Consider the following 15,722-nt stretch of genomic DNA (forward strand, 5'->3'; position numbering starts at 1 on the left):
CACTGGGAAGGGAAGGTTGCTTGCTTGTTTGCCTTCTGCTTAGCATCTTGTATTCTTGGAATCTTTCCATCTGCTTTCCAGTGCTTTGATACCCAAAGGCAGACTTTGACTCTCTGCTTGGCTGGTCTGGCTTATTCTTGCCGACTTTGTTTCCTGGTTTTCCATTCTTTGCTAATTTGTTTTTAGCATGGTTTCCCCGAATGACCCTGCTTTGCTTGGTGTTCTCTCTGCTTGATCATGAAAACAAACTCATCCATTCATTTAAGGAGTGATTACTGAGCACCTGTTCTATCCTAGGTACTGTGGGAGCCAGTGGGATTATAGTGATGATCTCAACCAAACATTCTTTATCTTCCTGAGCTAGACAGAAAAGTTAGGTATAAATCACACCAACCGAGATATTTGCTGTGAAAAAAGGTTACAAATGCAGCTGACCTAGGACATTTGAGTTGAGATCTCTGTACCTCCATCTCACTTGGCTGGCAGTCACTCCCCTTAATTTTGAACTCTTGCCTGCATCAAGACTTGATATGAAGTGCCCCATTTTCAATTCTGGCTCTTGTTTTTGGATTGTCTTTCTCCTGCTTGCAGCTTGCTCCAACCCCTTGCCCCACCCAAGGCTGCCATTATTTGTTTTCTTAGTAGTTCATGCAAACCCTGATTATGAACCTGTCTTCCTTTGGAAGTCATTGTCTCCCTTGTTTTCTTAGCATCAGACTCTCTTGGTTATTTTCCCCTATATCTTTATTAGCTTCTTTATTATGTTTTCTACTTCTTCTTCCTCTTTGCAAAAAAAGTTGCCCTAACCCAGATTTTGTCCTAGGCCCTCTTCTGCATCACCTTTCCCCTTTTCGGCAATCTCTTCCATTCTAGAAAACGTTGGGTTACCGTCTTTATGCAAATGGCTGGCTAATTCATCTCTAAGTTATGCTCCAGTTTTCAAGTTCTTGATGTAGAAGTATGTATTTCCACGTGTAGAGGTGTATATATAGAGGTATGTATTGCCATGTAGAGGTATATAAAACCCCAAGTAGAATTCATCATCTTCTCTAACTTAGTGATGTTATCATCTCCCAATCTCCTTACTTGAAATCTCACACAATTGCCACCTCCTTGCTCTCCTTCAGATATGCCTGGTTGCCAAGTGGTGCCAGTTTTCCTATGTAATACCATGTTAATGGTCTGTTCATTTCAGTGTCTGCAGCTGCAACTCTAGTTCAGGCCTTCCTTTACTTTCACCCAGTCTGTTCTGGTTCTTTCCTGAGGTGCAGCTGCTGCCAGTCTTTCTCAACTCTAGATGACTCTGAATGTGCTGTGCCAGGTTAATTTTTCCTGAAACACAGCTTTGGTCTGTTGTTCTTCTCTTCTGCTCATTCATGCTTCAGAAATTCCCTACTGCCTTTGAGAAACGGGGCTGGTTATCTAGACCTTCCAACTTGTTTTATTTTCCTTACCACTGCCTCCCTTCATATAGGCTGGACTCCATCCAAATGGAATTAACATGGCAAGAACCTGCCTGTGTTTTTCTGTTTGTGTGTCTATATATTTTTTTCCTTTTGCCAACAGTATGCTTTTCTCACATTCTCAGTTCTTATCATCTTTCCTGAAGCTCTCTTGGGTTTCCTGATCTGGAGATACTCTCTTCCATCATATGTACATTACCCATACTTAAAAAAAAAAAAGTGCTTATCACTCCCCAACTTATATTAGTTGTTATTTTAATATGAGTTCTATAAGTCTAATTAACTTTTGTATCCCTCACTATGCCTAGTATATAGTATCTTGCAGAAATAGTTGTTGAATTAAGGAGTGGATGAATGCATTTCTGAATGAAACCAGCAGATGGTCTTGACTCCTCTGTGTGCCTTTTCCACTACCTTGTTGTTTATCTAAGACCATCTGTTTCTCTCTCTTCTTGAAACTTCTTGACTTTATCTCTGAATCTCTTCACGTATCACTAAGTGGCTTGTTACTCTGTCTCTGTTGCTTCTCCTCTCCTGAGTTAGTATTAATTTCAATTTAAAGAAAAATTACATCATTTTGGTGAAGGATGTGTGTGGGAAGTTTAGAGGAAAGCGTTTTAGTGTTCAGAATGACATCTTGATCCATTTTATGGGAAAGCAGGCTGCCCATCCGGATTTTGAGAATTTGCAAGAATAGGCTTAAATCCAGGGCCTGTGGCCAGCAGAGAGTAGAAAGTAGATGTAGCGATGACATATTCAGTGTCCAGGTCGAAGGCCAGGGGGCCAGCTGCAGGGCCCCACATTCCAGTCCGCTGAGCCAGGCAGCTGCCTTGTATTCCTTAGGAGCAGCTGCCAGAGCTTCTGGTCAGATGACTGGTTTGAAGTGATGGCAGGTAAGAGGAGGGAAGTAGATGTCTAACTACAGTATTCCCATTTTTTGAAAGCTAGTGAATCATCTGCGGTTCCACGCATAGTTTTGGACATCTGGTTGTGGCAGTGAATTAGGTTATGTTTATGTTGATGAATTCTAAGGAATTGATTTATTTGATTTTGTAGAAGAAGGTCATTTGTCTAAGGTTAAACATATGCCGCATCTCTTGAGCCCTGGCTTAGTACCTATTTCATTATAGCCTTTAGATTCTAGATCTTTATACCATTTTTCAAAACCATATTCCCTCCTGCTCGTGTACATTCCACTAGCTGAATAGAACCTCAGAACTCCTTAATTTCTACCTCATTGCCCTATTTGTGGATATTTTTAGTTGAAGGGGCCCAAACAAGCAGGCTGGTGATACCCATGAGGTTGAAGACCTTGAAAAGCAACTCAGGACAGATGGTGTGCTTGACTAACTGCCGAGGAGAAAGTGACGCCAGGACCCAGGAGAGACACCACATTGCCTTTGCCATCCAAGTCCTAAATTTCCGAGAGCACAGAGGAGGCTTCAGGTTAACAGTTCTTCAGTCACCCATCTCTCTTTGGTTTCAGCTAGTGACAACTGAGCTGATCAAGGCCAGAAGAACTCTGAGCTAAGCAGTGGAGGCCCTCCTGGATCTAGAGAGAAGAGGTGACCTTGGAACCAGTAATGAGCCATCCTGACTACCGGCTGAACCTCCGGCCCCTGGGGACCCCCAGAGGTAGCAAAAGGAAAATGGAATCTGCTGTAGCAACTGGAGACCTGAACTAAAGTGGAATTGGAGGTGCAGGGCGGGTCTTAGGACTGAGGGAGACTGTAATTCTTTTGGTGACCTGTAAAATATTCTCCTGTGTTATTTACTTTAGAATTGTGTGGTTTCTTGCTGTCTTAATTTATTGTTATATTGAGTACAGCTGTTTAATCTCCTCTAGAAAAGTGATGATCTTTTAGTAATTCCTATTTTTAAAAGTTTGTGTCTATAACCAGCAAAGCATACTGAACCCATTATTTGGGTTATGTTCCATGTATATTGTGGTGCTGATTTAAAATTCAGGTCTCAAATCTGTGTACATTTTATTCATGTTTCCTTACCAATTTTTCCTCTTTATGACTATTTGAAATCATTATCAGGGAACTTTATTATGTTTCGGTCTTTCTAAATAAGAAAAAAAAAGGTGAAATATCTCCAGTTTTGGCGATAGACGTTTGAGTAGAGTTGATTGATGCCTCATGTTTCTAGGCACGTCCTCTTTGGCTGGCCCACGTGGTGTTGGTGCTTCACCAGGTGACAAAAAGTCAAAGAGCAAGACCATACGAGGGAAGAAAAAAAGCATATTTGAAACCTACCTGTCCAAGGAGGACGTTTCAGAAGGCTTGAAGAGAGGAACACTTATTCAGGTGCTTAAAATATACTAGAAGGCTATTCCTTGAACATGTGGAGTCAGAAGTAATCGATAACTCATTGAAACTGTTTATTTTTCTCTGCTGTGTGCTTTGAGAGAAATGATGACATAACAGGCCCAGGGCTTCCCACTTCTCAGACCTGCAGTATAACTAGAGGTGATAAGTGCCACCAGACTGTGACAAAGTGCTCTGAGATTTGAGAGAAGAGAGCTGTTACTTGCAGTTAGGGTTGTCTAGGAGTGCTTTATTGGAAGGGTTATATTAGAGCCAGGCCATGGATTGGTGCAGTTTGAATAAGTGGAGAGAAAGAGTTTTACAAGGGGACCAGTGTGAACTGCCGAGAGAGAAGTGGGATATAGCGTGTGGCTGTGAGAAACATTGATAGGTCAGTTCGCCTGGAGCACGTGGATGCTGACTGACAGAGAATGAGCTTGAAAAGGAAACAGTAAATAGCAGCAGACAATATTTGTTGAGTGCTTTATAGTTTACAAAATATTTTTACAAGCTAATTCAGCAGTTTGGCTCAGCAAATGTTCAGCTATCCACTGTGAGCCAGGAACAGTTTATATAGTTAGGAGCACACAGCGTGGTTGCTCCCGAGATGAAGGTGGATGAGACTGACTTTCTGTACTTTGAGCCTGCAGCCCGGTCGTGGAGCAGGCAGTCATGTGAACAGATGATTTGAGGATAAAGGGTAAGTGCTCAGATAAAAGTGTGACCACTTACTGGAGAATGTTGGGGGAAACCAGGAAACTGTAGGAGGTGACACCTGCGGTGAATATTGAAAGATGACTCATTTGGTTGTAGTAAATGAGTGTTATGTGTGTGGGAAGGGAGGTATGGAAAGGGAGTGACAGTAATGAAGACACACTGTGAATACGGAGTGAAGCAGCTGAGGTCTCCTTAGGCATGAAATCTGAGGCAGGTAGTAGGCCATGAGATTGAGAGCGGGGCGCGGCCACATATTCTTTGAATCAGTCTATTTTATAATTCTTAGTTTAGTATAGAAACATTGCCATGTGTTACCTGGCTTGCTTGAAGATGTCGACTGTGTTCCATTTTCTCTCAGTCCGAGTGTCCAGCTTCTGTATTTGTGTTTGGGGCTGGAGAGCCAGCTAATTAACAGATACTGTCATCTTCTCTTCCTTTTTATCCTTTTTGTCACCTTTTGTATTTACCTGTGGTCAAGTGCACATGTGCTTAATATAGACTCTTGAATGAAAATTTGTTTTTAACAAATTAATTAGTTGCTCACTCTGATTTCAGAGGTACAGTTGGTTTTTTTTTTTTTTAAAGCTTCCCTTGATTTCTTTGATAAGGTCTCTCTTAGGAAAGTTAAAGCTTCAGCTGGACATTTGTTCACTCGTTAATCCATTCATTTGCTGTTTATCGTTCAGCACACATACTGAACTCCACTTTATCTGCAAGTTTCTTGGCCCTCATCTTGTTCTGTGTATGAGGACCCATTGTGCTTTTCCCGTTCTCATCTCCTGCCGTTCTCTTCCAGGTACACTCTGCTCAAATTCACCCTGATCTTCGAAACTTTGCCAGTAAAAACTCTGCTCTTTGATTCCTCTATGACTCTGTACACACTGTTCCTGGTGTTAGGAATGCTTTCTCCCACTATCTTCATGTAATTGTGCTCGCCCTTACCTAAATGTTACCCCTTTATGAAGCCTCACTTTAATTCCCCAAGCGGAATTGGCCATTACCCCTTTCCTGAAGCCGACTTTTTTGTTTACCCTTTATTCTAAACTTATTATCATTTCTTGGAATTTATATGTCCTCAAATAGACTGTTCACTTCCTTGTGGGCATGGTCATGTTTTATTCCCACAGATTAGCCCAATGACTGGCATTTGATTGATGCTTAATAAATTTATATTGAATAAATCTTTATTTACTGACTGAATAAAGGATCAAGGTACTGTCTTTGAAGAAGAGTGAGAGGATCCTCTGTCGTTATGACTTGGAAGAAAAATTGTTTATAAAATTTACAGAGATAGGCTCAGGAAACTATTCTGCAATGGTATTATTTTTTGCTCCCTCGTATTAATTTTTGCTTTTGAAGCAACTCTTTGCTAATGTTAAAACAAAAAGCTGATCAATATAACAACTCTCATTCCCAGGAGTTTGTAAGTGATTCCTCCTGGCCTGTGACATCATGAGACTCTGCAGCCAGAGCCTCCCCCCGCAGATGAGAACAGTTGTTCTTTGCAGATGGGAAAGGGAATGGGTTCCAGATATGAGGTCACCGTGTGAAATATACAACACTGTAAATAAGATTTTCATAGGCAGAGAAACAGAGTCCATCTGTGCAGGCCTTAATGGGTAAGGTAAAAAGCTAGTCAAGAAAAGAAATTTGAATGCTGTTGGAGAAAATTAAACTTATTAAATATATATATTAGATGTAAACATTTGTTAGTTTTTGTATACAAACTTAAGTATATTGTGACATCCTTTTTCTTTCTCCCTCCAAAGAAACATTTATTGAAAGATAAGAGATGTTTTTATTTTTATTTACATATTTTTTTAATAGATCTTTATTGGAGTATAATTGCTTCACAATACTGTGTTAGTTTCTATTGCACAGCAAAGCATATCAGCTGTATGCACACACATGTCCCCATATCGCCTCCCTCTTGAGCCTCCCTCCCACTCTCCCTATCCCACCCCTCTAGGTCATCGCAGAGCACCGAGCCGATCTCCCTGTGCTATGCTGCTGCTTCCCACCAGCCAACTATTTTGCATTCGGTAGTGTATATATGTCAATGCTACTCTCACTTCGCCCCAGCGTCCCCATCCCACCCCATGTCCTCAAGTCCATTCTCTATGTCTACCTCTTTATTCCTGCCCTGAAACTAGGTTCATCAGTACCATTTTTTTTCTTTAGATTCCATTATATATGCGTTAGCATACGGTATTTGTTTTTCTCTTTCTGACTTGCTTCACTCTGTATGACAGACTCTGGGTCCATCCACCTCACTACAAATAACTCAAGTTCATTTCTTTTTATGGCTGGGTAGTATTCCACTGTATATATGTGCCACATCTTCTTTATCCATTCATCTGTCAGTGGACATTTAGATTGGTTCCATGTCCTGGCTATTGTAAATAGTGCTACAATGAACATTGTGGAACATGACTCTTTTTGAATTATGGTTTTCTCAGGGCATATGCCCAGTAGTGGGATTGCTGGGTCATATGGTAGTTCTATTTTTAGTTTTTTAAGGAACCTCCATATTGTTCTCTATAGTGGCTGTATCAATTTACATTCCACCAGCAGAGCAAGAGGGTTCCCTTTTCTCCATACCCTGTCCAGCATTTATTGTTTCTAAATTTTTTGATAATGGCCATTCTGACTGGTGTGAGGTGATACCTCATTGTAGTTTTGATTTGCATTTCTCTAATAATTAGTGATGTTGAGCATCTTTTCATGTGCCTCTTGGCCATCTGTATGTCTTCCTTGGTGAAATGTCTATTTAGGTCTTCTGCACATTTTTTGATTGGATTGTTTGTTTTTTTGATATTGAGCTGCATGAGCTGTTTGTATATTTTGGAGATTAATCCTTTGTCTCTTGTTTCATTTGCAAATATCTTCTCCCATTCTGAGGGTTGTCTTTTTGTCTAGTTTATGGTTTCCTTTGCTGTGCAAAGTTTTAAGTTTAATTAAGTCCCATTTGTTTATTTTTGTTTTTATTTCCGTTACTCTAGGAGGTGGGTCAAAAAAGAGCTTGCTGTGGTTTATGTCAAAGAGTGTTTTTCCTATGTTTTCCTCTAAGAGTTTTATAGTGTCTGGTCTTACATTTAAGTCTTTAATCCATTTTGAGTTTATATTTGTGTATGGTGTTAGGTAGTGTTCTAATTTCATTCTTTTACATGTAGCTGTCCAGTTTTTCCAGCACCACTTATTGAGGAGGCTGTCTTTCCTCCATTGTATGTTCTTGCCTCCTTTGTCATAAATTAGGTGCCCATATGTGTGTAGGTTTATTTCTGGGCATTTTATCCTGTACCACTGATCTGTATTTCTGTTTCTGTGCCAGTACCATATTGTCTTGTTTACTGTAGCTTTGTGGTATAGTTTGAAGTCGGGGAGCCTGATTCCTCTGGCTCCATTTTTGTTTCTCAAGTTTGCTTTGGCTATTTGGGGTCTTTTGTGTTTCCATACGAATTGTAAAATTTTTATTCTAATTCTGTGAAGAATGCCATTGGTAGTTGGATAGGGATTGCATTTAATCTGTAGATTGCTTTGGGCAGTATAGTCATTTTCACAATATTGATTCTTCCAATCCAAGAGCATGGTATATTTCTCCATCTGCTTATGTCATCTTTGATTTCTTTCATCATTGTTTTATAGTTTCTGAGTACAGGTCTTTTGCCTCTTTAGGCAGATTTGTTCCTACGTATTTTATTCTTTTTGTTGCAGTGGTAAATGGGAGTGTTTCCTTAATTTCTCTTTCTGATTTTTTGTTGTTGGTGTATAGGAATGCCAGAGATTTCATTCTGTATCCTGCAACCCTACCAAATTCATTGATTAGTTCTAGTAGTTTTCTGGTGGCATCTTTAGGGTTTTCTGTGTATAGTATCATGTCATCTATAGACAGTGACAGTTTTACTTCTTCTTTTCCAATTTGTATTCTTTTTATTTCTTTTTCTTCTCTGATTGTTGTGGCTAGGACTTCCAAAACTATGTTGAATAAGAGTGGTGAGAGTGGACATCCTTGTCTTGTTCCTGATCTTAGTGGAAATGCTTTCAGTTTTTCACCATTGAGTATGATGCTTGCTGTGGATTTGTCATATATGGCCCTTATTATGTTGAGGTAGGTTCCCTCTGTGCCCATTTTCTGGAGAGTTTTTTATCATAAATGGGTGTTGAATTTTGTCAGAAGCTTTTTCTGCATCTATTGAGATGATCATATGGTTTTTATTCCTTAATTTGTTAATGTGGTGTATCACATTGATTGATTTGCATATATTGAAGAATCCTTGCATCCCTGGGATAAATCCCACTTGATCATGGTGTATGATCCTTTTAATGTGTTGTTGGATTCTGTTTGCTAGTATTTTGTTGAGGATTTTTGCATCTATGTTCATCAGTGATATTGGTCTATAATTTTTTTTGTGTGTGTTATCTCTTTCCAGCTTTCATATCAGGGTGATGGTGGCCTCGCAGAATGAAATAGGGAGTGTTTCTCCCTCTGCAATTTTTTGGAAGAGTTTGAGAAGGGTGGGTGTTAGCTCCTCTCTAAATGTATGATAAAACTCACCTGTGAAGCCAACTGGTCCTGGACTTTTGTTTGTTGGCAGATTTTTAATTACAGTTTCAATTTCATTACTTGTGATAGGTCTGTTTATATTTTCTAATTCTTCCTCGTTCAGTCTTGGAAAATTGTACCTTTCCAAGAATTTGTCCATTGCTTCGTGGTTGTCCGTTTTATTGGCATATAGTTGTTTATAGTAGTCTCTTATAATCCTTTGTATTTCTGCTGTCTCGATTGTGATTTTTCCTTTTTCATTTCTAATTTTATTGATTTGCATCCTCTCCCTTTTTTTCTTGATGAGCCTAGCTAAGGGTTTATCAATTTTGTTTGTCTTCTCAAAGAACCAGCTCTTAGTTTTATTGTTCTTTGCTATTGTTTTCTTCATTTCTATTTCATTTATTTCTGCTCTGATTGTTACTATTTCTTTCCTTCTACTGATTTTGGGTTTTCTTTGTTATTCTTCTCTAGTTGTTTTAAGTGTAGGGTTAGATTGTTTATTTGAGATTTTTCTTGTTTCTTGAGGTGAGATTGAATTGCTATTAACTTCCCTCTTAGAACTGCTTTTGCTGCATCCCATAGGTTTTGGGTTGTCATGTTTTCGTTTTCATTTTTCTCTATGTATTTTTAAATTTCTTCTTTGATTTCCTCAGTGATCTCTTGGTTATTTAGTAGCGCACTGTTTAGCCTCCAGGTATTTGTGTTTTTTACAGTTTTTTTCCTGTAATTGATTTCTAATCTCATAGTGTTGTGGTCAGAAAAGATGCTTGATATGATTTCAATTTTCTTAAATTTTCCAAGGCTTGGTTTGTGACCCAAGATGTGATCTATCCTGGAGAATATTCCTTGTGCACTTGAGAAGAAAGTGTATTCTGCCACTTTGGGGTGGAATGTTCTATAAATATCAATTAAATCTTTCTGGTCTGTTGTGTCATTTAAAGCTTGTGTTTCCTTATTTGTTTTCTGTTTGGATGATCTGTCCATTAGTGTAAGTGGGGTGTTAAAGTCCCCTACTGTTATTGTGTTACTGTTGGTTTCTCTGTTTATGGTTGTTAGCATTTGCCTTATGTATTGAGGTGCTCATATGTTGGGTGCATAAACATTTATAATTGTTATATCTTCTTCTTGGGTTGATTCTTTGATCATTATGTCATGTCCCTCCTTATCTCTTGTAACAGTCTTTATTTTAAAAATCTGATACAAGTGTTGATACTCCAGCTTTCTTTTGATTTTCATTTGCATGGAATATATTTTTTCCATCCCTTCACTTTCAGTCTGTATGTGTCCCTAGGTCTGAAGTGGGTTTCTTGTAGACAGCATATAGATGGGTCTTGTTTTTGTATCCATTCAGCCAGTCTGTCTTTTGGTTGGGGCATTTAATCCATTTACATTCAAGGTTGTTATCAGTATGTATGTTCCTATTACCATTTTCTTAATTGTTTTGGGTTTGTTTTTGTGGGTCTTTTTCTTCTCTTGTGTTTCCTGCCTAGAGAAGTTTCTTTAGCATTTGTTGTAAAGCAACATTAGTAAATCAGGGGTACGATCAGGTTTGAAGATGCCAGCACCAAGGAGGTATAGCAGGAGCCAGTGACATGAACTTCTAAGTATCTGGGGATTTTGATAGAGAATAGGAGAATTTTTAAAGCTGTAGTGGGGAAGCAGGGGGGAAACATTCTTCTTCTGGTCCCTGAGCTATATGGGATAGGAGAGAGAAAACCGGCCACCTTTGAGAGCACTTGAAGGGAATTGGTCACATCAGGTTTCAGTGGAGGCAAGGAGGAACCAGAGCATTCAGAAAAGAGATGAAGGATTTGGAGCCACCAGCTCCAGGCTTAGGAAAGGGTTGAGGAGGAAAATGAGGGATGAGGGTTTGGGGCAGATTAGGTGATGGTCATAGAAATATGGAAATGGAAGTTCTGGACTTACGTATGTCGGTGAGTAAGACAAGACATCTGCTAGAAGTCTCTTTCAGTTACAAGGCCATTTCTTGAGATGCTTTGCTGACAGCTTCTTTAGGCTGTGGAGATGACTGTGGTCTGCTGTGGACTCTGCTAGAGATTTTTCTTTCTTAGTGTGACCTGTACTCTCAGGGGATCTGTTCCTGAGGTCCAGTTCTTAAGAGTATGCTTCAGTCAAATTGCAAACATTTTTCTTCAACAAGGCATGTGTCCCTCCTTGTGTGCTTTTATATATCAGGAATTTTGGGATAGACAATCAAGAATAGAATCTTTTTGGTCCTTTTAATAGTTGTTCTTTTCAATAGAGTCGAGGTATTTTATACTAACTCTACATCAAGTATATAACCTTTAAAAATTGCAAATCACTATGTTATGTACTTGTAACTTATATAACATTGTACATCAACCATATCTCAATTAAAAAAAACACACACAAACAAAATAGAGCAAGATACAGCCCTGAGCAACCTGTTTCTTTCCCCTGAGTCCAGCTGTGGCATCTCTGAGTGCTCTGTAATTAAAGGTACTTTCAAAGCAGAAGGGATTCTTATCTCTATACTTCTTCATGTACTAACCATTCACTGAGCTTGAAGGGATGATAGAAGATTAGCCGTTGAAAAAGAAGAAAGTTGGGTCAGAAAATGAATTTTAAAGAATCAGTGAGTTTACTTTTATTTATTTGGAGTGTTTATTTCCTCTCACTAGACTGTAAACTCGGAGGGTAGAGCCTGTCTATCATTTTACTCTCTTTCCATTGTGGCCCCATCACTTAGCATAGTGCCTGTCATGCTAGCTGTCAGGAGATATTTGTTGAGTGAGTGGATGAATATTGAGGATAAATATAATAAGTCTTTTCTTCCCTCCCCCAACAAGAAACAGCTGCCCTAAAAGTGAAATTGCAGTGACATTCATAAAAAAGGGAGTGGCCTCTGGGAGCTTTGCCTGCCTTACTTCCCAGTCCCTCTGTCTCTTACCCTAATACAGCACGGTGGTAGAAGAGTATTTGCCCTCTTTATCACTCTTGCCTATGTTTCCTTTCTGATTTATCTTCAAATTTTACTCCTCCATCAAGGACCAGGTCAGACACCATCTCTGGAGCCTTGCCTAGTGCCCCAGCTGAAAGTAAGCTGTCCCCTCACTTGTGGCATTCTTCATGTCTTACTTTATAAACAAAGACTGAGCTTGCTTCTCACTCTCCCACATTGTCTGTCTCAGGGTCTGGCACATAATCAGAATTCAGTAAATAATTATTAAATTAAGGACTGAATGAAGATTTGTAGTAGTCTGTGTGGGATTTAACAGTAGTATAAACTGTTGCATGGAAATTTAAACATGGTGTACCAGTGAAAGAAATAATTATTTTCTGCTTTATTTTATGCCCTCACCTATTTTGTTAATTGTGTATCTTTGAGTCTTTCAATATTTTAGGGGAGAGATGTTATTTAAAACACTTTCTCAAGACACCCTTTGAGTCTGACTCTTAGGAAAATAACTGCCTCCATCCATGTGTTCCAGTGGCCTTCAGATGCAGCTGTAAGTGGGGTGGGTTACAGCTTCCTGCAAGAGCCTAAAATACTGAACTGCTGTTGAAGATGACCCCACCTGCACCCCTGTGCGTAAATAGAGGCAGGCCCTGACTTGGTGCTGGACTGATGTGAAGTGGAAGGCAGACTGGGTGGCCTGGCTGTTGGAGCCAGGATTCCCACTTACATTAAGAGCTGGTTCTGGACCATTTTGAATTATTGACTCATTCAGCTCTGCAGAGGGGCCAGAGTAAAAAATATGCATCCAACCCTTCGAGACTAAGTATTCAACCTGGAAGTCAACCTGTATCACTTTGAAAATTGTCACAGAAGCAAGCAATTGTGGGAAGGTCTTATAGAATAAAAAGAGGCCATTGTGTAGCGAGGCATAATCCCCCAGAACCTTGTTCTTAAAGCAAAGGTTTATATTTGAAGACTAGCATGTAAGGGCACATAAAATCCCAGTAGTTGCCACTTTCCCACGCCATGCCAAGCTCTGTTGCTTCTCACCTCTGCCCATTCACTGCACGGTGCCAGTGTGAGCTTTTAGTGTCTGATGGAACTCTGTGGTGCAGACATCAGTATAAATCATATTTCATGCATTTAATGAATACTTCTCATACATCTAACTTGTTTCCTAGATCAAATTGTTTAATTTTAAACTTTTTATTGACTAGTAACATGTATTGAAAGATCGTAAGTGTGTAGCTAGTTAAATTTTCATAGATTTTATTTTTTATTTTAAAGGGTGTATTGAGAATTAATCCGAAGAAGTTTCACGAAGCCTTCATTCCTTCCCCGGTAAGTTCAGTAACTTTATAATAAACCTAATGTCACATTTAATTTTTTAGATGTGCTGTAAAACTGAAATCATATATTCTAACTAAAAAACAGAGTAGTAAAACAAAATTGAGGACGGGCAAGGATTTGTTTCGAATTTAAATAAACAAAATTTGCCTTTGGTTAACATCCCCTTCTGCCAATCTTAAAAATCACACTCCAAATGAAAGGGATGGCATTTGTTCCTAGGCTGCAGGGAGCAGCTGGACCCACACAGACACCCACCAGTTCTTGTAATTGGACACCCTTGGTTTATAGCTTTAAAGGATTTATGGGTTTTTCCACTGATTTAAGTTAATCTCTCCTAAACAAATATGCTATCTACTTTCAATCTACTGCATGAGCTATTCTGCAAATTTGTCCAAAAATAATGTGTATTTTTTTTTTTTTTTCTGGTCAGAGTTTCTCACTTCACTTTTATGCAGGTGATCGGACTTAGTACAAGGCTTTTTACCATTGGCTCTGTATAGTCTTTCTTAGGTTCATGACTCATTTTAATAGGCTCTCTCTCATTAAGGGAAGTTCACTCTGACATATAATTAGCAGCAGGTCTCTGGATAAGGTTTGATTGTGCAAAGCTGGGAGAGCAATATTCTTAAATTCTTGGCCTAATTTTTCCAGGATGCCATAGAATTAGATTTTTCACAGTGGAAGAGATTATAGGAAGAAACTTCGGCTCATAGATGAGGAAATGGAATACATATATTTCAGTTAACATATTTCATTTTGTGAAATGACAAGTTTAATGAGAATACAAGTTCAGTCATGTACTTCATAGGTATTATTATTGTTGTTGTTTCAATAACCTAAGACCTATTCTGAAGCTCAGTTTTGTCCTTTTTTCCCTTGCCCTTGTCCTGAAGCCTAGGATTCACATTTGTATCTCAAGTTTAGGTCTTACCCACTGGCTTAGATAAAAAAATGTCATATGTCACCTTGTTCTCTCTTAGTCATTTTCTGTTCCTGTGACAGAACATGGTATATATTGCTGACCCTGGTGCTTAGATTATAGAATTGAGTGTCGGATTTGAGGTAGTAACTTAGCTGCGGGAGCTATTCCATCACACAGTGGAAGCGTAGTTTACATGGGTGTTAGATTTCAGAGTTTGCTCATAAGGTGAAATTCACATTCAATAATCATAAAAATTACCCATGAAAATCTCTTAGGAATATGCTATGTTGGAGAGGGAGTAACCATCTCTCAATAAGTCTAGCATAACCAGCATTTTCTCCACGTTAGAAAGCATGATTGTTTCTTCTTTGGCACACCAGTTGAAGGAGCTCAGTTATACTAGGGGCCCCATAGTGTGAAAATTATGGATTTTTTAAGCACGAGAATCATACCCAGTGCAGTAAGGAGTTCACCGTGAGAGGTACCTGGGAACTGAGCAGATCACCCTCCCTGCACACTGAGGTTTGCTCTCATCGATGGGAATGATAAATGGAACTACATACAGTATTTTGAAAATTTTTCTGCTTGCTTTCTCTCTTTCCTGAGTACACAGTATTGAATTTCTCTAATAGATCCCTATTAGGCCGGCTCCTAATGAGTGTATGGCCTAGGACAAAATACAGATGGAGGCACACATACCTTATATTTAATATTTAAAAGTTATAAATCAAACTAACAAACTGTTAAGTAAAATACATTCATGAAAGATAAAATATATTCCTTGCCAAATATACCTCCATGTACTTGTACAGGGGTTCAGATGTAGAATTCTCAGACTCCTCGGAGCTCCATGCTAAGAGGTGGCTGCATGGAGAGGGTCCACCTCTGGCCTGCCCCTCTTCCCTTCCCAGTTCTTGCTCCCTGTCCCCTCTTTGCTGCCCCCCTGCCTCCTCCTCCCCATTCAGCAAGGGCCCTTGCCCTCTAGGTGAGCATCGTATCTCACATGTCCAAGCTCTGCCCATACCCCTTAGAAATACCCACCCATTAGCCACCTGTCAAGTCTAGGGGTGCCACCTGTGATGTGGTCTGCATTTGGGAAGACAGACCTGGGGAAGGTGCTTATATATGCCCTGGAAGTGGGCTTGGGGATGATTATAATCCATTTAGCCTTGAGAACTCCTTACCTGTTGAGGAGGGGCGTGGTCGGAGGAGGGCCAGAGCAGAGGTCCTCTGAAGTGTTGGCCTAGTTATGTTCCTGTAAATTAAGTTCATGTGATTTAAATTTGCAAATGATGTGTTGCCACTGTTTAATCTGGCTTGTTGAAGGAAGTTAAGCAAAAGTTATTGATGTTTTAAAACCTCAAACTGTTCTCCCACTTGAAATTGTATTCCTGGCATGTCCTATTTAGAATTTTTTACACAGTTGTGATATTAGGATTGGCTTACTTCTATACCTCTTTTGTTCTCTTAT

The 15,722-nt window shown here is 39.4% G+C and overlaps 1 protein-coding gene across 4 annotated transcripts in view; it reads left to right on the plus strand.

Moving 5' to 3' along the window:
* DIS3L2 (DIS3 like 3'-5' exoribonuclease 2) overlaps nt 1-15,722 on the plus strand; it is a 361,464-nt gene that overhangs the window by 42,992 nt on the left and 302,750 nt on the right. For all 4 annotated transcript variants that reach the window (XM_067027175.1, XM_059053623.2, XM_067027176.1 and 1 more), the window contains exons 2-4: nt 2,950-3,098; nt 3,618-3,775; nt 13,267-13,320. In XM_067027175.1, the coding sequence (XP_066883276.1) occupies nt 3,047-3,098; nt 3,618-3,775; nt 13,267-13,320 (264 nt within the window). In that variant the 5' untranslated portion in view covers nt 2,950-3,046. The remainder of the gene's footprint in view (nt 1-2,949; nt 3,099-3,617; nt 3,776-13,266; nt 13,321-15,722) is intronic.

This window comes from Kogia breviceps, chromosome 2 (assembly GCF_026419965.1).
Source record: "Kogia breviceps isolate mKogBre1 chromosome 2, mKogBre1 haplotype 1, whole genome shotgun sequence".
Taxonomy (NCBI): domain Eukaryota; kingdom Metazoa; phylum Chordata; class Mammalia; order Artiodactyla; family Physeteridae; genus Kogia; species Kogia breviceps.